This window comes from Neodiprion lecontei, chromosome 3 (genome assembly GCF_021901455.1).
Source record: "Neodiprion lecontei isolate iyNeoLeco1 chromosome 3, iyNeoLeco1.1, whole genome shotgun sequence".
Taxonomy (NCBI): Eukaryota; Metazoa; Arthropoda; class Insecta; order Hymenoptera; family Diprionidae; genus Neodiprion; species Neodiprion lecontei.
The window spans coordinates 36,336,831-36,360,400 of record NC_060262.1 but is presented as its reverse complement, the minus strand read 5'-3'; the positions used below and the strand labels follow the sequence as shown (position 1 = coordinate 36,360,400).

Below are 23,570 nucleotides of genomic sequence, written 5' to 3'. Positions count from 1 at the left end.
GTGATTTATGAGATTTTAGTTTCACGGCAGATAAGAATTAGCATCGTGATTATTATTATTATCATTACAGAGGTGGTTTTTAATCAGGAAAGTTTAAATTACTGTTCATAATTTAGTGGAGGAAAAAATTAACGTTGAATTATTGGTACGTTTTTCCACTTTTAGGACTGTTCAATGTTTATAAGAATACAAATATATGTTGTACGATTGTTTGCAATATTTTTACGGCAGCCAAATCGAACTTGTTACTTTAGTATAATCCTTATTGATACTTCAATTCGTGAATCATCCATCGTCGGCAGAATCGTACGTGCGTCGATTCCCTGGCTGTACGTGAAAAAATCTTACGTCATTCCACCAGTACGAATGAAGGAATAAAATTAACTTTAATATACTTGGGCCAGAGCCGGGAGGAATCTTTTTGCATACACGCAGAGACTCGCGTGTGTGGCTACTTAGCCTTAAACCGAATGCAAACTTCGATACGTGCCTTTTGTACGGCGATACAGGGACTCGTTTCGAGCGCAGAAACGTTGAGGATACGAAAGTATGTATTGATTCAACCGATATCTGAAGAAATGGTTTTAGGAGTGGCCGGCTCACTTAGAATTAGTAAGTGAAGGGTAATACGTCAAGAACTGATTCGCTCGGCATCTTATAATTGTTGTAAAACATTTTCTGAGCGGTGCGATAGCGTGCCACTGAGAATCGGTATTACAACGACATTACATAGCGGGGAAGTTTATTTGTAGAAGGAATCGAGGACAGAAAGCTATGCGAAAGAAAATTGACTGCAAAATTAGATATTTTATTTTTTGCATAATGATAAGAATAAATTCCGTTTTGTGCCTTAGTGCATCACGTACTCGTATATGTATAATAGGGATATTTTATTACCCACGCATGGTGTATTTAAAATTTTTTATCACTCTCTCCTCGAAAGACTAATCTTCATATGCATATTACATGTATATATGTATAGGTGTATAGATTATACTTCCAATCGCGTGAACCTCTCTCGACTGAAGACGAACGAATACAAGACGTGCAGATAAGCGAATGCAGACCATAAAGCTGTACCGTCTGTTAGTTGAAATCGACATTGCTTCGACGCGTCTATGTATAGCCACAAGTGAACTCCGGTCTGTTGAATATCTCTGTTTGAAACGAGAGCAAAACCAGATGCGATTTTACGATCAAGCAGTGCACAGGAATTGTATATAACATAACGTAGGTACCCGGTCTAGCCGCCTGGAAAACCACTGTTTTGATCTTTGGTTGTATTTATCGCCTACAGAGACGCGAATATAAGCCGGAAACCGACTTCCAGCCACAGATTTCTATACATACATAGACTTCCGAGTCCAACATCGATGTAGAAATATCAGCGACCTTGTTTATTTTAAAGGCTAGAACGGTTGGCCGGAGTGAAGCATTAGTCGGAGAACATAATCCAGTGATGGTAAAAACCGTCTGACCAATCCGAAAAATTGACCAACATTTTCTTAACAAATTTTCAGGGTCTAAGCGGAGATTTGGGCGCTCGCGAGGCCCTTGTTGGAGAACTTCGGGCCGCAGCCGAACCTCTACGGGAGTCCTGCACGGCGGAGGTCGGGGAACGCGTCGAAGCCGCCGTCCAGGAGGCGGTCCAGGCCTGGGAAGATACGAGGGCGGAACTAGACGCCCTTTGCAACAAGTATAATCACGCTGTTAGACTTTGGCAGCAATATCGGGACGCAAGCGCCGCTGTCAAGGCTTGGGTCGACACGCAAATGGGCAGCGTGTCCAACTTGCCACCCGAAGAAGCAAGGAAGCAAGTCAAGGTATGTGGAAATTAAGATAGGCAGAGATAAGAAAAAAATTAAATTCTGACACGATACGTGGCGATTAATCGGCAATCAGTTGCATAATCGACGAACTAGCTTTATTCATTAATCGGTAACTGAAAACGAGTGTAAGACGTGGAAAAAGTAGGTGAATTCCAGAAATTCATACCGCGATAACCGCAATTAATTTTGAGCATGAAGTTAGTAACGTTACTGTAACGATGCATGTTTAGGAAAAATTGTTACTTCGCATTTTCAGGAATGTATGAAATTTGGTAAACCATGATAAACGAAACATACTCTTAGTTCGAAATGCCAAGTTCTTTAAAGTCATTCTAAAGTTGCGAATTTATTATTTTATCACCTGATGGTTCGTTACGTTAACGTTACTAACTTCAGCCCCGTAACAAATTATTGATTTCAATTGGGGTGTATTTTTATAGATCAAGCTTCGTCGAGATATTTTTTTCAATTAGAATCAATTAGTAGGAAGCATTGTTATTGTAAAGCGTGAAAAAAAAGAAATGTAAATAATACACCACGGTCTTTTACTTTTCAATAAAACAAACCCCAATCGAATCGAGTCGAGTGATTGCTTGGCGGGATATACAAATTTCTAAAATTCACCCACATTGTTAGCCGTCTACTGGCATCCCCTCTTTAAGGTCACGGAGTAACCTATGCGAATGACTTTGACATTGCGATCAGCGTCCGATTACAGCGAAACTGAACCTTGAGTCGGTACCGAACACAGATCGACCGCACGCATTAGTGTTTGTCAATTGTGTATATGCACAAACACATTGGAAACGTGAGTCATCGATAGTCGGAATGATTCCAAAATTACCACCGTATGACGCACTTTTATAACACTGGCCTATTCAGAGGTATATTAGATACATACACAGCGGTGGTCCGATGCCGAAATGTATGCAAATAAGAATTGTTTGTTTTTTACTTTAATCACGTCTTGCCAGTTGGCACTGGTGAATAAGGTTGAGGGCATCGGTGAACGGTTTCCGGTCCTAATCGAGTCCATGACTCAATGGCTCAAAGGTTGTCGCAGGCATAAATCGTGCGATTTAGGGAAGGTCAGACGACGCTTCAACTATTTCCATTTTACGTCGTGCTCTAACATACTTACTTCAGGGAAAACTTGATATTATGAATTTTTTTTGATTTTTATAAAATTAATTTTCACGCCTAATCTAAGACGTACGATAATTCTCGTCGAATGATCTGCAAATTCCGATGCGCTCGAAGTATAGCAGTGTAATAAATTGAAACCGTACAAATCCCTGTTGCGCTCACTGCTTTTTTGGCGTATTAACCCTAATATTGTCACACCTTGGTAGAATCGTCTAACGCTCACGCGAGGTGAAATTCACCCCAGCTCTAAAAAAGTGATATCCTGTTTCAACAATGAGTTCTAAAAATCTAAAAAGGTATCTAGTTATTATTTAAGGATCGTTGAAAAAATTCTCCCAATATTCCTAACCAAAATTGATTGTTTAAATAGTGTAAAACGTCGTCACAATTTGGGTAAAACGGAATAAAAAACTTTTACAAAATTTTTTTTTACAAAATTGATTTCGAGCAAACAAACTATGAAAGTCTATTTCTGAACTCTACGAGGAGTTTGAAAAATGTCGTGGGGCGGGGGGGTTCACACTCAGTGACCGATTAGGGTTAATCCGGAAGTTAGTAGAAGCGGAAGGCTTTGCTAATAGATCATGCGTAGCTTGATTAGCTTACACTTACGCGTGACGCACGCTGATTTCAAGATGCATACATATAATAGTTGTCAATTCAGTTGCAGCTTTAAGTTACCGTCAGCGCGTTGGACGCAAGTTCTTATCTGCAGCGTGCAGCCTCTTCGGGAGAGATTATCTTAATAACGTGGCCTCTAGAGATCAGGCAGTGTTTCTTGAACCTCATTAAAAATAAAACGTAGAGATTGCAACCGTAATAAACCGGCTTTGACCAATCACTCGTTTACCTCTATTCACAATATCTCGCAATAGGTTTCTTACTTTGGGGATATATTTTTAAATTATTTTTTATAATTCTTCGTGAGAAATGGTCAGTTTGAATAGATGTTAATTGAACGATTTTGCAACGAAACGAATACAGGTGTAGAAAATAAATCTCGCGCGTAAGAAACCCCTATAAATGAATCGTCTCAGGGTGTATTATTTCTACGGAAAGACTTGGTACATCCGCCCCTCGGCTCGCCTTCGTGGCCGGTTTTTGTTCCTAACCCACGACACCCCAAGGGCCTGACATATGGTCGGAAAATGAACAGTTGTCGCTGCTGCAGGGCGCACGTGATGTCATCGGGCATTGACAAATCGAACGCCACTGCGTCGCGGGTCGAAATTATAATTTTAGGAATTGTTTAATTCCATTTTTGATTAATAGTTTTAAAAAATGCACGCAGTTTGCTTTATTTTAGCGATACTGAATTGACTTCAATGCGAAAAAAAAATCCGTCTCGTTGAATCAGTGAGAAATAATTTTCCCAAAGAAAATAAGTCAGTTTAGTTTTTAGTTTATAATTTTGTTCCTCCTTCCTTTCTACATTTCTATAAAACAATCGCTGTTAACTTACGACTGTAGTATTTAGATAAACACTCGACCACCTAGTGATATAATAAAGTTACTAAAACAAAGTATTGAATTTTAACTGCCCAGCGTAGGTATTTTTGCCTCTTACTAGGAATAAAATTCCAATAATTTATTTTTGAATTTTCATCGGGGTCTAGTCTCTAAATATATTGATTATAAAATTGAAATAGACCATTATCTTTCCTCGGGCGATCTCCACCCTCCCGGTCCTTCGGACCCCTTCAATGACTGATTATCCCGCATGGCTTTGGGGGGATCGTCGTATGACGCACGCGCGATCATCATCTCGAAAAGTGCGTCAGGCACGTGCAGAGTTCCGGCCGGTTATTTGAAAAAGCGTAGCCATTGTCATCCGCAGTGAGATCGCTCCGACGGCTCCCCTGTTTCTAAACGAGAAATCCCTGCAGGGTCGGGAAAAATGGCCGAAGATTTTTGGAAGGGTGCTCGGCGAGTCGGTCGGAGGGGTCGTCGACAGTCGACAGGGGAAGTATTGTGCGAGGGAGTCGGCGCATCGATCCTCCCAGACGCCAGTCTGGACCAGGGCGTCGCGACGCCTGCTTCACAGATACACATCCGCGTTCAGCCTTCGTTCGTGTGTATTCGCGCCTGCCGATCGGCGTTTCCGGATTTTTCGAATATTTGAAAAAATTTTTGGTCTCCTCCGAGCCTGAACTCGACGATGAGTTCATCTCGGCGGGCTGTCGAGTGTTAATTTTTTGCATCCATATCCTAACACAGTGTTCCATTATACGCTACAGTGATTTCGTCCCCGTTGTTGTTGCCCACGCTAATAAAACTCAGCTAAAATTAATACACCCGGGTCCGGGGTTTTTAAATGGATATAATCAGTCGGATCTATCTTATATTTTACGCCCACTTTCTCGGTATGCTGCTTGCGCAGACATGACGTTCCTTCCGAGTATCTGTACACACGTGTTTCGCTATCTCTATCTCTCTCTTTCTCTCACTTTCGTTCCAGTGGCTTAGGGCCACGTGATGTCAATTAGTGAAACGTCAAAGTGCAGTCAACGGCACGTGAAGATTATTTTACCGCTTGGGTACAAATGAGCGAACTATGTGCACTCCGGAAGAACTAAAGGTATAATAGCGTTAAGAAGCACGTATCGTGTAACTTTCGTTTTTTCTTCACTTTTCTGCAATTTTCCTTACTTGCAGTTCATCGGAGTTCAATCGTTTTAATCGCAGTAAGTCTGCAGCTTCAATTGATCGAAAACATGAACCAATTACTGTAAGATCACTTCAAAGATTAGTACAAATAAGAAAGAAGAAGAAACATGTTTGATAAAGGCACGTTGTATAATTAGTTCTGCTATCTTGGAATGTTAAACAATTTCTCTAGCTAAGTCAGCACTAAACTTATCTCGCATGTCATATCTCAGATATATGAAATGAACTAAGCTTCTTAACTTGCACACATCTGAAAAACTGCGCTTGCTACATAATAAAAATTGAACTATTTGAAAGTCTGTTTTGTACGAGAAGGTTTCTAAAAACTGTGGTATTCAGACGAGAGACGGACCACCGATGATAAGCCCACGTACTTCAACGTAATTTAGTTGGTTCGGAATAGAGCTTATAGACGGGGACTAAAAATGTCAATGACCCAACATTTATTTTCGGTTCGTTATACCGTCGCTTTCTTTTTATTAAAAAATTTGTACAGACATGTACAAGAAATTGGTGCGGAAAAGCATTTAATATTCTAAAAATTTGTCTCTCAGTTTTTATCACATAAACGTACATGGCAGCGGTTATTTACGATTACAAAGACTTCAAACTTTACTTGCAAAGAATTTTTGTACCTGCACATGGATATAATACAAAAATTAAGTCCTTGGTTGTTGCAGCGAGCATTTTAATTAAATTGATTAACTTCGTAGACAGTACCTACCTATAATACTGTGTTATTGCAAGCGAAAGGGCATTAGACCGATTGACTAAAGTACCGATTAATTACCCGATCTCATTACTTGAGTATCAAGAGCTAACTGTATACTCGATCGTTGTTTAATTAAATATAGTCTAATTAAGCGAACACGAATAACACACTTGGTAACTTGGCGATTACGTCAAATGCTTCCGAATCATCACGATTCCGTTGAGCGTAATTCGCCATCTGGTCGCTGTTGCTGGTTTCTACGGCCTGCTTAAACATCTGTTGACATATATGCACGAAAGTAGCTCGAATTTATTTTATTTTCTCAATTAACCGCGGGAGATGAGACGCATTCGATGTATCGCTAAATTTGATCGATTTTAAGAATATAAAATTTATCCATACTGTAACGAAATACGGATAGTAATGAAACGGCAAAGATCCTTGGATTGTCGATGAAATTCTATGCATATACGCTGCCAACCGCGGTTGAAATTCGTTTCAAAATTATAACACTCCTGTAGCCTGGTGGAGAGCGACGGAGGAGACTGAAACCTCGTGGTGATATCTATAAATATCCTCAAAGTCACAATAAACACACGCTCGCGCACAAGAGTTGGTTTGTTCCGGGGCAAATACCAGCAAATATATAAAATACCGGCAGCTGCCGTAGTTCCCGCGTATTACATACGAAATGGAAATTCCTACGGCCGATATAGTGAAAGTTTTAATACATTTTTTGCTTCGTTCTCAGGAAAGAATATGAATATAGGTATGAATTATCGGCATCATTTTGTGCTGCTGTGGAATTTTTGTATAATATACAAATAATGCTTGACGGTTATAGAAGTTGTTGATCTCGGAATCGTTCGGTTGCGTCAGTATTGATATTAGAATATTATGTAGCTTTTGAAACGAGAATCCTTAACGTTTGGAGAAAAGAATTTCTCAAACACGTTTAAAGCTGCACCGATAATACAGACGGCTAAAAAAAGAACAGCGTCTATCGGCACTCTCGTTCGGGTAATAATATTATATATCCGTTATTGTTACGTACTTTCATACAGCAAGTAACATTAATACGTAACGATAACTCGTCGAATCGTAATTGGACCTTGAGAAACGATAATTATTACGCATTTGTAAACAGCATTAAGATATTCTTTGGATATATTTGAATTAATTTTATTACAAGTAGCAAGTTCAGACACGTTTTCTCGAAACTTCTCTTTTGCGACAATTTATCACAAAATTACGAAAAACGAATTCATAAAGTTTATATAAACAGGGTTTCCCTCAGTTTAAATTAAGGGCATTAAACTGTTAACAAATCTAGTCCAAAGTTAATTCTATTTGAAATTTAACTACAAAGATCTGCAGATCGTCGATTGCGTCACTGAATTAATGCCGATGAAATCTTGCAATAAATTTCAGAAAAAAATGTTTATTTCAATTCTCCTCGTTCAATTTTTAACGTCTTTTCTTTTCTCATCAATTGTAAAATGCAGGTTTGCGAGGAAACACTAGCCGAACACAAGGAGAGATTGGCCGAACTTCGTGGACTTGTGGCACAGATCGCCTCGGACGTTGGCCTTGACGCAGGCGGCCCTTTACACACGGAGGTCGAGGCGCTGGGTCGCCGTCTTGAGGATGTAAGGGAAGCCCTGTCGACTCTGGCCGACACAGCAGACGCCAGAGCGCTGAACCAGGAGTTGGCGATCGGTGATCTTAACCATACGAAGATCTTCCTCGACTCTGTCCAGCAGGTGTGTACGCAATTTTCAGCGACGTAAACTTTAAATGATACCGGCACCAACCCCCGTGTCTGTAACCTGGAACGGAAGTGCGTGATTTGTGTAACAATTTGCATTGTTTTGCGGTGCCGGAAGAAGCGAGCTTGTACGTTAAGTAGATATATGTTTATAGATCGTTATCTTCCGGTTACGTTCTTGTCAGAGTAGTCTTCGAGAGTGGTCAGAAATCTTGCTTATCGTATCCTCGGACGCTCTCTTGAATATATCCAGATACGGTGTCACCGGCACAAGTACCGCTCTTCACACAGTCTACTACGTGTGGCTCTTGGGATGGTTTTGTTCGTGTAAACAAAAATAAGTTCAATCGGAAAGTGGACCGGCTAATAAAGAGAATATAGCGCAACTTTGCTTGAAAAAAAACAAAATAAAGAAACAATTATTCATCGGTACCTCAGAAACAGACGGGTTGTGGATTTTTAGCTTAATTGGTGATTTCGAGGTGTAGATTGAATAAACGTGTATACGTGGCGTGGATTTACGATATTGCGAGTTATTAGTCACGGCGCCTTTCCCGTTGATGTTAGCGCGGGCATTTGGCGCGATTCTGGTGCTTGGCACAACTCAATCATACCCCCCGGCACACGCTTATATTTTAATTGTAGTTTCGAAACAATTTGTTATGTCAAGGTCAGTAGGCTCACTGAGTGGCAATTACATTGGTCACGGAATCCGCAACAGCTGAGTGGCTGTGGTTCCTATAACTTAACGTACACTGGAGTTTCGAAGGCGGCGTGAATTCCCCGATAGAATTTCCATTGCAGTTGCAATCGCCCGATTCAAGATCAAACAGCGATTACCGACATGCTATATCCCCCACAGTTTAAGATGAATCTTTTTTCTTCCGCTCCGTATGAAAACATTTACCAAACAGTGTTTCACTTTTACTCCGTTACCATGTGTAAATACGTCTTTCGTTAAAATAATTACGCAACACAATCTTATCTCGATTCCAGAGTCTCGCGGCCGTAGGTCATGGAGATTCAAAGGAGCAACTGAAATTACTCAGAAATCATCTCCTAGCGTTAACGCGAACGGAGCCTCATTTGCAGTCGATAAAAGACCGAGCCCTGGAGACTGCACCTCAAGAAACCTCCGTGGTCGAAGTACTGCAACTATGGCAAAGGGTCTTCCGAGAGACTTTCCAGCAGTATCATCGGCTGTCGGCTCGATTGGTTCGTTCGCAGGACGGCGCGGCTGCTTTGCGTCTCTGGCAGGAGTATCTCGCTCATGTTCAAGACTTCCTGTCGATGGGAGTCCCCGGGGATTACAGCGGTCTCTCAGAGCACAGACACCTGTGCGAGGTTCACAAGAACCTGCTAACTGATCAGCAGAATCTCTTGCTGACCGTAAATTCCGAGGAGGGTCGCGAACTCTCCGTGGCCGAGCAGTTTAACGCCTTGACGAATCTCCACAATGAGACTCTCGCAAAGATCATGGAACGACATGCCGCGGTGCGAGACCGTCTCGCTGCTTGGGAAAAGTACAGACATGACCAGAACAGGCTTTTGGCCTGGCTCAAGGAGACGGAGAGGGAAAGGAGCAGACTCCAGCTCCGGTTCATCCATCTGCGAAGACTGGACAAGGTCCTCGCGAGAATCCATTCTCTCTTGGAGAAATTACCCGCTGGCGAGATGCAGGCCGAGTCTCTTTCCGGCCTGCAAGAATCTCTGCTGGTCAACTGCGACGAGGCCCTTGCCGCTTCGGTGCGCATGGAACACGCCGCGAATACGCAACGTATAGCAAACATTCGGGCTGGACTTGAAACTTGGAAGGACTTCGTCGTCCGGATACAGGAGCTCAGTGAACAGCACGAAAAACAAAGCGCCAAAATCACATCTGCCTTCCAAGAAGTCAGCCAATCGCTGAACAACGCCTTCCTCCTTGGACCCAGCAGTCTAACGCGAACTCGTCAAGAGCTCGACTCGCTTCAGGATGTCAAGGCCAAACTGGCTGCTACCACCTCCGATCTTGAAGCGCTTGGTATAACGGCCGAACAATTGAAGGAGTGCCTGAGTCCTTCCGAAATGAAGTCCCTGAACCAGCACGGTTCTCTTCTGTGGCAGCAGCACGGGGACCTCGAACATCAGTTGGCTCTTCTTGCTCACAGACTAGGAGAACGATGCGGCCTTTATAACCGCTGGGAAACTAGACGATCTCGATTGATCACTTGGACAGTAGATGCCGAGGATAGAATACAGAACTGTGACTCTATGGCTGTGGATGAACCTGAAGAGGCTCTGAAGAGGGTAGAGTCCGAACTTCAAGCCGAAATGGCTCTTAAGCAGAGGGAATTGGACTGGCTTCAGAACACTGGTAAAGAGTTAATTGAGGTTGCAGAGGACAGCACGGAGAGAGAGAAACTGGAGAGATCGTTAGACGAGCTCAACGAGAGATGGTCGAAGTTGTTGAATGCCAGTAAAGCTCGGACAAGCAAGATAGAAGACCTGGTTCACACGACTAATAACTTGGAAAGACGAATAGCCGAGATAAGACAGTGGCTCGGAGGAATCGAAGTGCAGTTGAATGAGCCGTTCATCCTTGAAGCAAGGAGTCAGAATGCCGTCGACAAGAAGATCCAAGATCACGACGTCCTGCAGAAGATGATCGAAGCCGAAAGCGGCAACATCGGAGAGGTTCTGAACCTGTGTGAAATACTGCTCAGTGATTGTGACTCTTGGAAGGCATCCTTCAACACGGATGCCATCAAGTCTGGGATGGACGGTTTGGAACGACGGTGGAAAGCGGCTTGCGTCGGTTCCGCAGAACGCAAACGGAAGATCATGATTGCGTGGAAGCTGCTCCAGCAGTTGGAGAAGCTAAAAACGGAACACGAAGAGTGGCTCATAAAAACCGAATCGGAATTGCAGAAGCTCGAAAGTCATGTCGATGACCTGTCGAAAAAGGAGACTGCGAAGACTGTGCAGAAGGCCAAGAAGATGTTAAAAGACGTCGAAGCTCACAGTCCCGCTCGTCAGACACTCGAACAGAACTACAGCCGCCTCGCTAAGGGTGGTTTGGAGCCTGACAATTTGAGATCTTTGACCGCTGATGTTCGTGGAGTAATCGATAGGTGGAACGCGCTTCGACCCAGAATTGATGCGGTGTTGACTGCGCTGCAAAGCGAGCACAAGAGTTATCGCGAATTCATCACTATTCACGGCACAGCTGTCGTTGCGCTGACGCAAATCGACGTTCGGTTGACGCAGCTTCAGCACTTGGCTACTCCAGAGCAAAAAGCCTCTCCGCGAAAAAGGATGCAGCAACTTGCAGAGATAGCAAAAGAATTGGTAGCGCTGGACGCGACCCTAGAACGGGCTGACAAATTAGCGTTGAAAGTGATGGAGGAGAGTCACGCCGACGATGTCGGTACTATTCAGGAACTTGTTGACGAATATCAACTTTTGTGGAAGGACATTAAATCCCGTCTCGCCGATCTCCCCGCTCAAGTTGAATCGCAAGAGAAAATGGAAGTCGACGCAGCCATACAGGTGGAAACACTTAAATTTGAACAAGATTCGGCTGTGCAGGTTGACACCTTGCCAAGAATTGTTAGGATGACCTCGTGCGACGCTTATCTCATGGAATTGGAAGGTGCGATTAGAGAGTGTCGAGCCGCACTTGATGCTCTAGAGGTTGCCGTCACACCGGATCCCGTTGCTGGACCGGGTCTTCCTGCCGCTGCGAAAATCATGGTTAGTATTAATGCTGAATCATTATTACCGAAGTGATGGAAACTCCTCACAGAATGTGATGAAATTCAAATTACATTCTGTGCACTTTTGGATTCCACCATTATGTCTCTTCCGCCGTATTTCTATTCCTTTGTACTTGTTCACCCAGGCCAAATTGATTGGAAGCTGTCAATCCTCCGTGGAATTGGTCAGACATTTACACGGTTTGCTGGTCGGAGACGAGAAGCTGAGTGAAGAAGCTGCGAAGAGTTCTGAAGTCGCAGTACTGACAGCTCGATATGAGGAACTTTTGATTCGAGCACGAGCTCGAGAACAGCAAATAAGAGAAATCAGGTACTTTACCGTACGGCGTGATATTTGCTTCTGAAATTTTCAGATAGTCTTCATCGTGGAATTTATTTTAACGCATTAACAACGGAGAATAACGCTTTCATTTCAGCCTAATTATGATCACACTATAAAGTCTGGCTATAATTTTTTACAAACGGTGATTGCTCTAACTACAATTAATATTATACACTTCGAGAATTCGATCATACAGATTTTTTCCAGCTTTTAATAGTTTTAAGCAATATTAATCAACCAACTGATCAAAAATAATATATTCAACGCCACTGCAATACTAACTAAAATTTATTCTTCGTATCCAGGTCTCCTCTCTCAGACGATTACTCTTTTCCATGCGAACAGTGAGTCCTTTAACTTACCAGCTTACAATATTAACAGTGCATGATATGTATTATAATCCGCAGTTTCAAACGAAACACCACAATCTCCGTGCAAATACACAACAAACATGCAAATGATTAATTAATACTACCGCATAGGAACTCTTGTTAAAACATCTCTCTTCTCCGTAATACAGTGACGGCGGAAGATTGACATGCCCGCTTTGCTCGCGGCGAAATTGGGCTCAGCTTGATAATGATCTATGGAGATTAGAGAAGTGGCTACAGCTGGCAGAGGGTACACAAAGCGAGCAGCAATCGCCGCCGAGTGATATAGAACAACTCGAAGACGTGATACAAGACCACCGTGAATTCCTACTCGATCTTGACAGTCATAAGAGCATAGTCGTCAGTCTGAATATAGTGGGAACTCATCTCGCTGATCACACGGAAGATATAGAACGTGCAAACGAACTGCGGGAAAGATTGGCAACGGCGAATATGCGCTGGGACAGAGTTTGCCAAGCAGCAGGCTCGTGGCAATCGGCGCTGCAAACAGCCCTCATGGGCAATCAGCAGTTCCACCGTATTATCGAGGAACTCGTAACTTGGCTCGAAAGAACCGAGGTTTCGATAAGAGCCAGCGAACCCATCGACCTAACGGAAAATAACAACATCATCCAGGCAAAGTACAACAAGTTCAGGTGAGTTCGCCCAATTCTTTGCGGATAAAGACGATCAGCGATGATATAAGATCGGACTGGAGAAATACCCGTGGACCACTGTCCTACTAACTATGTTACGTTTTAGGGAGCTGCGCAGTGATCTCGAACGATGCGAACCTCGCGTATTGTCTCTGCAAGAGTCTGCTAACCAGTTGCTGGAAGAACGCGGCGAAGCTCGTAAACGACTTTCGGAACTTCGTCTTCGGTTGCAGTCGCTTCGTCGACTGACCGGAATTTACGCCTTAAAATTGGGCGCAGCTCTTGGACTAGATCCACGAGAAGTGGGCCTCGCTGCAACATCTTCGTCGCTTGCGTCCCTTTCTCAAGATGTAAGTATTTACTCGATCACAAGAAAGTATTAACTCTGTAACGTAAAATTTCGCAACACTAACGGATCGTTTTTTTTTTTTTTGCGGTCAGCGATGAATATATTTTATTCTGTGCGATTAACATTGTAGTAATGAGAAACTTTTTAAGAACGATAAATTGCATAATGCGAAAAATGAGTTCTGACGTTGTTCATATTTAGTCAAAATTATAACGTTTTCTTTGGTATTATTGGATTAAGGTAACCCAGGTAATTGCACCAAAGTAGAGCCACATCTAGGTAAAAAGAATAATAATAATGTAGTTTGATGGGATTGAGAAAAACGATGTAATGTATATTCGCCTGTCTAAATTTCGCTCTTATGTATTGAAGTAGAAACCACACAGTGCACCGTATCTATAGTTTTCGTTTTCTTTTTTTGTTTAATTTTAGTTACTCGACGAAGCTACCTCAGGAACTGTTCAACCCCACGACACGGCTGCTGGAGAGTATGTTTCACTATTTCCTTGTATACAATCATTAAGAAATAAAAGTATGACACTCGTTTTAAGCCCGTCAAGTGTTCGTTGTTGAATACGGACGTAAGTCCAGTCGGAGACTAACGAATTTGATTGAAATACGTGATATCGAAAACACTCATTTTCTTCAGAAGAATTATAGACCAAGCAATATATTTTGCTGAAACGTATTTTAAAAATAGCGTTTTATAGTTTTCACTCGTAGAGCACCTGTATATCTGTAATTTTATTAGTTGGAGTTTGTCATTTCAGCGACGGGAAAAAATTGACCTGTTCATTACATTGCCGTTTACCTGTGTTTCAGTGGTGACAACGAAGATCGAACCGTATTAGCGCGAGGATATCGGTTCTTGGGACGTGTTTTACGAGCCTCGCTTCCGATCCAAGCGTTAATGCTGTTGTTGCTTGGCGTTGCAACTTTGGTACCTTCGGCGGAAGAAGATTACAGTTGCACGCTATCTAACAATTTGGCGAAAAGCCTCAGTCCATCGTTTGAATATACTAACGGACCTCCTCCCCTGTAACAGTGTCAAAGACATTAATACTTCTTCTCAAATGCCAGTCAGTATAGACTTTACAGCATGATGTAATCTGTGCTGGAGTAAAAGTGGCTAAGTGCAAAGAGTTAATTATTCGGTGGAGGCGACTACGCGCGTTATTCGTACATTTTCATCTCTCATTACCTAGCACAGTTTATACTGCTGTAATGTTAGATTATAGTTAGTTTTACAAGAAGATTTTGTAAATAAAGAAAACATATATAGCGGACCAAGCGGTTGAATATTCGTAATGGCTGGCAGAGAATAATTGTTATAATTTATTTTACGTTCTTTTGTATATTATGATGTAATATTGCGTGTACGGATCGCTCGGAAGAAGTCTTGATATATGGATGTGTAATTACCAAATCTTGACGTCTGAAATTGATATATATTATTACGACTGTTGCATTTATGATTTTGAAAGAAACAAAAGTATGTACATCAAGCGAGAAAAGTACATACGACGCCGAGATAAAACGATTGATAAAAAAGAAAAGGCTGACATCCTTTGATGGTAATGTATACTTATATTCTACTTAATCAAACACGCGTGCCGTATGAAATTTAATACCGCTACTACGTAATATCTATACACTATAATTTGCGATAACCGACACATGTTATTATTATACGTAAATTAATATCGGATATGATCACAATTTTATTTATATCATTTTTTGTTGTTGAAATGCGTCTTATTTATTATTACAATATTCGTGTCCAAATTGTGATCTTATCCAAATATATGATAAAACAAAAATCAATCCCGCAATATACCCTGATTAACCTCTCGTATAATATATTATAAAGTACTTTTATTTAACATTATAATACATGTATTCCTACTGTACGCAACATTCATACTATAGAGGGGAACAAAGGATACTTGCCTAACTTTATTTTTCTATATTGTTTTAGTTTTATTGCGATTTAGTTATAAGTCTGATTTTGAAGAGTGGAACATTCAAAGTCAGACTTAGAACAATATCCATGGTCCGATGGTGCTATTCCAGTTGCGGTTTTCTCGACAGAAGGAAATTAGATATGTACAATATAATTGATTTAATTGTATAATCAATTGTTATTATATTACTGCCGTGCGTGTATCTGAATCAGAATGCGAAAGTTTATCGAATGATGGTACGAACAATGTGTGTATACCATGTTGAAAGTGTAACAAGAATCGAAAGAAATTGTTCCGAAAACGAACGAGAAATTATTGAACGCACAGATTAACCATAAGTTAATTGGCGAAATAAAATACGAATACTTACCGGGCCTAAAGCCAAATAGTTACGCTTGATAATTTACATGTTTTTTGCTTATTGCACATTGAGCTTTGTTACGTATTTTTATAAAGAAAGAGCTTAACGGTGGTGTACATCTATCGATATTATAATATATTGCTATAAACACTATTAAATACAATGCAGTTATTTCGCGTGTATTTTTTCTATATCCTTCCCTTTCCCTCGGATTACGGTTTGAAAAAATTTATAACGATCTGTGTATTTGTCAGCAAAGTTTTAATCGTGCTGATACAAGTTTCCAACATAAAAAGTAGTGACAACTTCACCAAACTCATTTCATAATAATTTATTTTCACTATCATACAACGTAAAATATAAAAATCTGTACAGTCTTCATTGATAAATGTTGCAATAAATATACATTTTGTATAGTAGTTAGGTATACCTATGTATATATGTATATATATGTATATATATATATAAATATCATTGTTGCAATGAAAATTCAGTCTACCGTGTCGTCGTACCGTTATTATCATGTCTGTTTCATCGCTGCTAACTGTTCAGCATATTCCAGATACAGCCTTTGCCAGCGCAGATGCCCCCCAACAACAGCCAATACGTCGCTCAGCAACTTGTGTTTGTTCATCCCCTGACCCGAGTAAGTAAAATTTTATTACTTTCGAATTATCAATTAAAATTAAAGAAAAATGTATTTAGTGCTGGTTTGTTACATACCAGCATTGTAGGTTCCCAGGCACTTTTTGCAGCCGATCCATGACTCGGTCCCAATAAATCATCGAGTATTATCCTTAAACGTTTCTCTAATCCATCTGTAATAAAGATTCAACTTCAAAATGTATCATTAAATAGTGAGCATATTAGATACGAGCCAAACAATATTACAAAGCCAACATGACCGTCCTTCACAACTTGCCTTGAGTTAACAAAAAAGATACTAATGCCATAAGCCAGTGGACGTATTCTTGCGAACTGCCGAGCGCTTTCGAAGCGAGAAGTTGTTGCTCCAAATAAGCAACAACACTTGGCGCACTGTGAGGTGGTCTCGGGTGTGGTGGCGCACTTCCCGCTGTACGCTGAAGAGCTTCCTGCAACGATGATAGTGGGCCTCGCGGCGCTCTGCCACCAGACGTGCTGGAAGCCACTTGAGACGACCACCGCCATACCGGATCCTGGTTATCACCAATCAAGAGCCAAGTACCTGATGTATCGTTTGGAAAAAAATAATTGAGTTACGGATTTACAGGTGGATAAGAAATGTTGCAGCCAAATATGCAATAAACGACTTATTTCGCAACTATGAAATAAGTGAAGTGACCGTCAAATTAGGGAAAATTATCAAGAACTTAGTCTTACCCATTTCTTTGTGATATATGTAAGCTCGGGCGTTCGTAAATGATAAATGTGGCATCCCGTTGTGTATGGTACAGGACAAGAGTGATGCTCCAGGTGAGACTAAATGAACTGCTGAAGTTGAGACGATGAGACGAGGAGATGGACCGAATTCCCATACTCTGACGGCACCGCAGCTTGATATGACCATTACCTTGCAGAAGAAATAGGTATGTAAGCTATTTCTAAGTGCTTCGCAGAATCGTCGACTCTTAGAATAAAAACAATCAACTGACCATGTTTCCAATGGCATATAATTTGGCCAGTGGTGCTGGAGGAGCCAGTGGAGGAGCAGGTCTCGATCCTTTAGCTGGATGAAAAGTGTGAATACTGCCGTCTTCTAGTGCTAATACTATAACTGCCGGGGAAGCGGCCAAGGCCACCGCATTATAACCGAGGTACAGTTCCCAAATAGGTTCGGAATCGGTGCCCCTGAATACTTGCAGGTGAGCCAATCCTTGACTACTTGTGACGGTCACTGCATAGTGTCCGGCTTGTTGAGACAAAGAGCTGGATGGCTTTATCGCAGGGAAAACAATGTGATTTGCACTTCTTTCTGCAACTAATTTCAGTCTTTTGCTAAGGGTAGAATGATGCGGTTTCGAGGCAGTCTGTTCACGACGTTTTAACGTCAGTGTCGGCACTGGTGTTGCAGGCAGTGTGGCATTCAATGCTGAACTGACATTGGGAGTAACAACATCGTCTCGTTTCTCTATGATAATAGAACTCTTCGTTTGTGATGTGCTAGTAAACGTTGGGGGCCCTACACCTCCACCTATCGATGTGTCCCTGTAGAAAATACAAAAATTTGGTCTCCATCGCTTGATGAACTTAGCTTAAGAAATCAAGTGCAATATCTAAAGATTTCAGTGCAATCATGATCAAAACTTCGTTATTATTTTTCAGCTCACATTGTGTCTGGTGGTGGCGGTATGAACATGGGTGTAATTCTTCTCCTTCCATCCGAGGTCCTCGTCTCAATTTGTTTATTGATAGGGCCTTTAGCTGGTGTTGAAGTTATAGAAGGAGGAGGCGTATTGTTAGCCGGTACTGGCCGCGGTGGACAAGGCTGAGAGGGTGGCGCTGGAGGTTTCAAGTTGAGCAGCTCAGGGGCCTCCATGACCATACAACCCCCTTGAACCAGTGGTTTACCATACATACGTTCGTGGAGAGTGCTCTGTAAAATGACATCCGATTGCTTACTTCCCTGCTGTACGCATTCTATCTTTTTATTCAAATTAATCTCGTTGCTGTTTACTAGAGAGTATCTCGCTGCAGCAGGCTCTAAATTCTGTTGGCAAAGAACTGAGTATTCGATTTATACTTCAAATCTTCAATTGTCGTCAATACTTTAGATTTTAGAAACTCCTTATTCACTTTATTTTATTTCAATCCGTTACTATCGAGTCGTTTGATGGTTGTGCAGTATGCGAGGAGTTACTTGTTAAAAGTCGAAGTATAAACATACACTGGACGACCCATTATGACTTGAAAAACGATTACATTAAAGATAACACATGTAAACATACCTGCTCTGTGTGGTCTAGTGGCTGACCAAGCTCCTGCTGCGTAAATTCGATGAAAACGACTGACCCGTCCCAAGAGCAGGCAGCCAATCTTAGGCCACATGGAGACCAACTGGCATCCAGTACTGAATGAGTAAACAATTCGTGCACCACAACCAGAGGCCTCTTGAGTGACGTCAACCACACCGAAAGTGAACGATCTCGAGATCCGATCGCAACGCAACAATACTGTTGAGGTTTCGTGCTACCTGGAGGTTTTTTTTGTAGAATATTACCATTGAATCTCTGAAAATTACAGAAGCAGACATGAATTTTGTGGCAATATGTAACAGTATAATCGTGGTATCAAAAATATCAAATATTTTCACGTACAACGCAAGTGACAGCCTTTCTGTGTCCAACAAAGTCTTTGTCTTGTGTCCAGCCATCTCTTTCGATAATCTGTGCAGTCGGACCTCCACCATTCATTGCATGGGCTGAAACCAGGTACTGTCCATCAGGGCTCCAGGATAATCGAAGAACGTGAGTCGTGCCACCACACTCTTCGAATGGCTCTGAAATTAAAGCTTCTTCAGCCCAGTCTGTAGTCCGCCAAACTCGTAATGTTTTATCATCGGACTGCGACGCCAAGTACTTTCCGACCGGGTCCCAAGTGACACCTTTTACTAGCCCGGTATGTCCTTTCAGTACAGCGACCACGGCTGGGAATTTAGATGCATCCCATATGATGACACTGTTGTCAACAGATGCTGAGGCCAGCCAAGGACTATGAGGTGCCCACGCTAAGTCTAGGACGTCTCCTTCGTGGGATCTGAGTGTCGCTATACATCGCCAAGTCTCGACTCCGGCTTTGCTACCAAAGATAGAACTTCCACCACTACCTCCCGATAGTCTCCATATCATTATGAGCTTGTCATCTCCTCCCGAGGCCAACAAGCCACCACTGCTCCAACGAACACAATTTACACATGCTGTAAGAATGTGTCACACGAGAAAATATACATTACTTATACATAGGCAAATGGAATGTAGTCAGCGAGTTTTATCAACTCAGGATTTTGGCAAGTCAAATACTTAAGAGACTGGATGGAATGAGGGCTAAACGAGTATCAATTTTGATTTACTGTTTCTTCAATATGACTCAGTGTAAAGAACTGGACTGATTGTATTAAATCAGTTTGTTCGGTAACAAATAATAGTTTGTATTTCTAATAGAACCTGAGCCTGAAAGTATATCGTATACTCCTCGTTCAATTCCAATTGTTTGTTGTTTCTTTCTCTGAGTTTCTGAATAAGTAGTTGCAGGTAGCATAAGCATTTTCGAAAACATTGCAATACCTGACCTGTTGTAGTATCAGATACCAAACAGCATTATGGTAAAGGTATGGTAAAAAATTCAAATAATTGTCCAAATAAATATTATTTCCTGATTTGAATTTTCTCCTTCAAACCAGTCTCTGGATTACTATGATTGACAACATCGACATAAATAATTGGTTACCAAGATGATTATCTAGTTGACACAGCATTCTAGGAACATTTTGATTAATCTCCGCAGACTCATCAATTATTGGCTGCATATTCCATATTACCACTCTGCCGGAATCACCTCCTATTGAAACAATAAAAAACAGATTATTGTAAAGCATAGTATACAATCTCAGATTTTAATAATATTAGCACATCTTCCTAATTCAACGACAAACGGTTAATAATCCATGCTTGCTTTGATTATCCAACACGCTCAAATTGAGACAAACTTTAACCCGATTGACACGGAGAACTTGATACGAAACCAGTAACGAATTATTGAGATTCATAATATTAGGATAAAACATGTTTCCCTACTCTGAACATCGGTAGCAAAGTGTAGACAGATTAAAAATGGGCGGGTTTTTAAATCCTAACCTATCGGACATTGCCCTTCGCGCAGGGGCCGATGGACCGATCGCTGACAAAAATGTTTGTTTTTTAAAATCCATCCTCCGAAATAATAACAAAAAGTAACTCACCTTGTCCACCAGTCGCGAATCTTTTGCCATCGGGATGTATATCAACAGAAAATATGGGAAATTCTAGAAATGTATAAAATATGAATAAAGATTTTCGAGTCGGATTTGAGGTTAGGTATCGGTTAGGAGATTGCGGTACAAACCATCGTGAGTAACCCAGTTAGGTTTCAGCAGTTTCATTTTAACAAAATGTGCAAGATATTTCACACCGTGTCACAATTATCAAAGAAATTCTATAACTAAAACTGAATTCATAACCTTTTTTTTTCGAGAAAAAAATATGTGTATGCATGTATTCGTGTATGTACGTTCAATCGTGCAACCGCGAAAGCTTCATGGCACCGCAACTAAAGTACCTAGCCGCGGCGAATATCGCGCTAGCGACGCCAAAACTTCTCATTCGTTCAAACGATCCTGCGGATGGACCGACGGACCGACGTGAACCTCGAGAGCAAACGTGAGAAAGCCGGCATCACGCGTGGCCCTTGATACCGCCAGGGTGGTGGCACCATCGGTGACCATTTGAGGAACCACCCGACCAGTGAATCCCCTGTATCCATGCCGCTTTGGCGTCAGATTAGTGAGAACGGCTGGGGAAGGAACGTCGCCGCGTAGAAGAGCGATCGGATTGACTGATTGAGGACGCGGGTGTGCAGCTTCCTTCCGATTGCTCCCTCAAAAGAGTGGGGGTAAAAATATAGAAAGATGAGTAGATCGAAACGCCGCAATATCGAATTTTTAAAAAAGCGAAAACTTGACATATAGAATTCAAAAGTGTTGGCAATCGACGGATGGAAAAGTAAAAGATTGAAAAGATCAGAACATATAATGCCAAACGGTCGAATACTCGGAATTCCTCTCGGTAATATAGAATCGTATACGGATTTTCGATTTTACTGTATCATATTTTGACCTTTCTATATTTTTCTGTATTTCGACTTGCTATGTTTTCAATTTTCCGGACTTGAACTTTTGACATTTTTAAAGTCTACGAATAAGATTTTCGCAACGGTGAAATTTCGACATTCTGGTCCTTCTGTCCACCAGCGATTCTAGTTTCTTATTCCTACCCCCTCGATTTCGAGTACCGCGAAACTCGACTTCCGGGACAAGCCCTCCGTGGTTTCTGCGCTCCAGGTCCGCTACCTGGCGAAACTCGACTTCCAGAACAAGTGCTCCGTAGTTCTGGCTATCCAGGTCCTTGATCTGATGACTTTTGACCTTCCGGACTAATTTTCAAGTTTACAAGTTTGATTATTGAAAACGTCATGTTTTGTACTATCCAACCAATATGCATGCTTCAGATAACATTTTGAATTGGAAAAAAAACCGAACAATCGGGATCAACAAATTGCAATTGGTGAGTGGCTGGCATTGTATAGATAGGAATACATGACAACAACATCGTTCAATTAGAGCTAAAATTGCTGTGCGTAGTGTTTCAAATCTTTCAGCACTTAGCTGATTCTTCTGTGGTATTCTTTGAGGAAATTTACTGTCATAAATTCACAATCCGTTATACTTACATGCATGGGTAAAGGTGATTTGTAGCATTATATAGAAAAAATCTTACGGGCAGATTCGGTTTGCCTCACATGCACAAAGACAGTGTTCATTCTGTATACTGTGAAGCAAATACCAGAATTACTCGGGGAGTCCCCAGTGCCCCAGTCTCCCCTACAAATATGTCATGTGGTAAAATACTGACAACGAGTAAGCGAGCGCACGAGCACAAAACCCAGTTACACTAGGTATCCGACCCCGAGCGAGCATTAGCGAGAAGGTCTTTGAAAAGTAGTAATTTTTAATTCGCGCACCATTTTATTATCGATGTATCAAAATAACCCAGAAAACCGTGATATCATACTAATTGTCGAGCTCAAACGTAAAAAGTAACGATTTTTACTAAGAAAATTCTGAACAAAAATGAATGTGATTTAACGTTTCTTCAGAATTTTTCAGTTCATCGATTCTAAAAATATATGTCAATTCAAAGTAAATTTAGTTTTTACATTTCAGACAAAAATGACGCACTCCATCATTCCTGCCAATTCGAGATTCCAGCAGCGAGCCGCTTCAATTGCTAACTAATAACTTCGCCATTTTGCGACAATTGATGATAAGTAAATTTTTCTTGTACTGTCCAAATGTAAGTTAAAATACACTCGAAATTTAGAAAAGCATCGTTACCTATCTCTCATTAAAAAAAAAAATAGCCGACAGTCAACGTTTCGCTTAATAATTATCATATTTGATTGATTTAAAAAAATAAAAATGTGTGCACTTTTCCCGATCTTTCATGTGGCAGCATTTAAAGAACCCGGTTTCCACTTGGAACCGTCATGGAAGATATTTTTTCTGCATTATCTGATTTTATTATTGACCTTTTTTCGGTGTTACTTGAATATTTACCTATATAATTTGTAACGAACAATGATCGCGAGGATCAACATCGAGTATCCCGCATCGATTTCTCGAAGTAAGTTCGTCGAATCGATATTTCGACACGCCAATCCCCACCCTCCAAATTATTAGTGAGATCGACACGTGAGACCGGAGCTCTGTCTCTTTCGTTCCGGGGTCGTCAACTGAGCAGGATCTAATCAACAGCGTGTTCGGGGGTCATCCGTGAAGTCCCAACTCGTCCTGGCCAGGCAAATTCAGAGACTCGAATCTCCTCCTTGTTCAAGGGCAAGGAACGTGACGAAATCGCCCAACCCGCCGATCAGCA

General features: G+C 41.4%; 2 protein-coding genes across 8 annotated transcripts in view; one reads left to right on the top strand and one right to left on the bottom strand.

Annotated features, from left to right (window-relative positions):
- Positions 1 to 16,074, top strand: part of LOC107223529 (nesprin-1) — a 137,726-nt gene extending 121,652 nt beyond the window's left edge. For all 5 annotated transcript variants that reach the window (XM_046735953.1, XM_046735955.1, XM_046735956.1 and 2 more), the window contains 9 exons: positions 1,521 to 1,823; positions 7,860 to 8,117; positions 9,119 to 11,857; positions 12,006 to 12,190; positions 12,508 to 12,546; positions 12,723 to 13,229; positions 13,336 to 13,579; positions 14,011 to 14,066; positions 14,401 to 16,074. In XM_046735953.1, coding sequence (XP_046591909.1) covers positions 1,521 to 1,823; positions 7,860 to 8,117; positions 9,119 to 11,857; positions 12,006 to 12,190; positions 12,508 to 12,546; positions 12,723 to 13,229; positions 13,336 to 13,579; positions 14,011 to 14,066; positions 14,401 to 14,620 — 4,551 coding nt within the window. In that variant the 3' untranslated portion in view covers positions 14,621 to 16,074. The remainder of the gene's footprint in view (positions 1 to 1,520; positions 1,824 to 7,859; positions 8,118 to 9,118; positions 11,858 to 12,005; positions 12,191 to 12,507; positions 12,547 to 12,722; positions 13,230 to 13,335; positions 13,580 to 14,010; positions 14,067 to 14,400) is intronic.
- Positions 16,075 to 16,227: 153 nt separating this feature from the next.
- On the bottom strand, positions 16,228 to 21,313 carry LOC107225937 (protein HIRA homolog). 3 transcript variants are annotated; one of them, XM_046735958.1, is made up of 11 exons: positions 20,983 to 21,313; positions 20,840 to 20,902; positions 20,329 to 20,439; positions 19,200 to 19,798; positions 18,831 to 19,112; positions 18,213 to 18,592; positions 17,538 to 18,090; positions 17,266 to 17,455; positions 16,826 to 17,110; positions 16,627 to 16,721; positions 16,228 to 16,540 (listed from the first exon to the last, which is right to left on the bottom strand). In XM_046735958.1, exons 1-11 carry the CDS (start codon positions 21,017 to 21,019, stop codon positions 16,424 to 16,426), a joined length of 2,712 nt encoding a protein of 903 aa, XP_046591914.1. In that variant the 5' UTR covers positions 21,020 to 21,313; the 3' UTR covers positions 16,228 to 16,423. The 3 variants fall into 3 exon arrangements, with proteins under 3 accessions (XP_046591914.1, XP_046591915.1, XP_015522061.2); XM_015666575.2 differs by having other exon boundaries at positions 16,230 to 16,540; positions 18,213 to 18,478; positions 20,983 to 21,311; XM_046735959.1 differs by lacking the exons at positions 20,840 to 20,902; positions 20,983 to 21,313 and having other exon boundaries at positions 19,200 to 19,770; positions 20,329 to 20,416.
- Between the last annotated feature and the right edge of the window lie 2,257 nt (positions 21,314 to 23,570).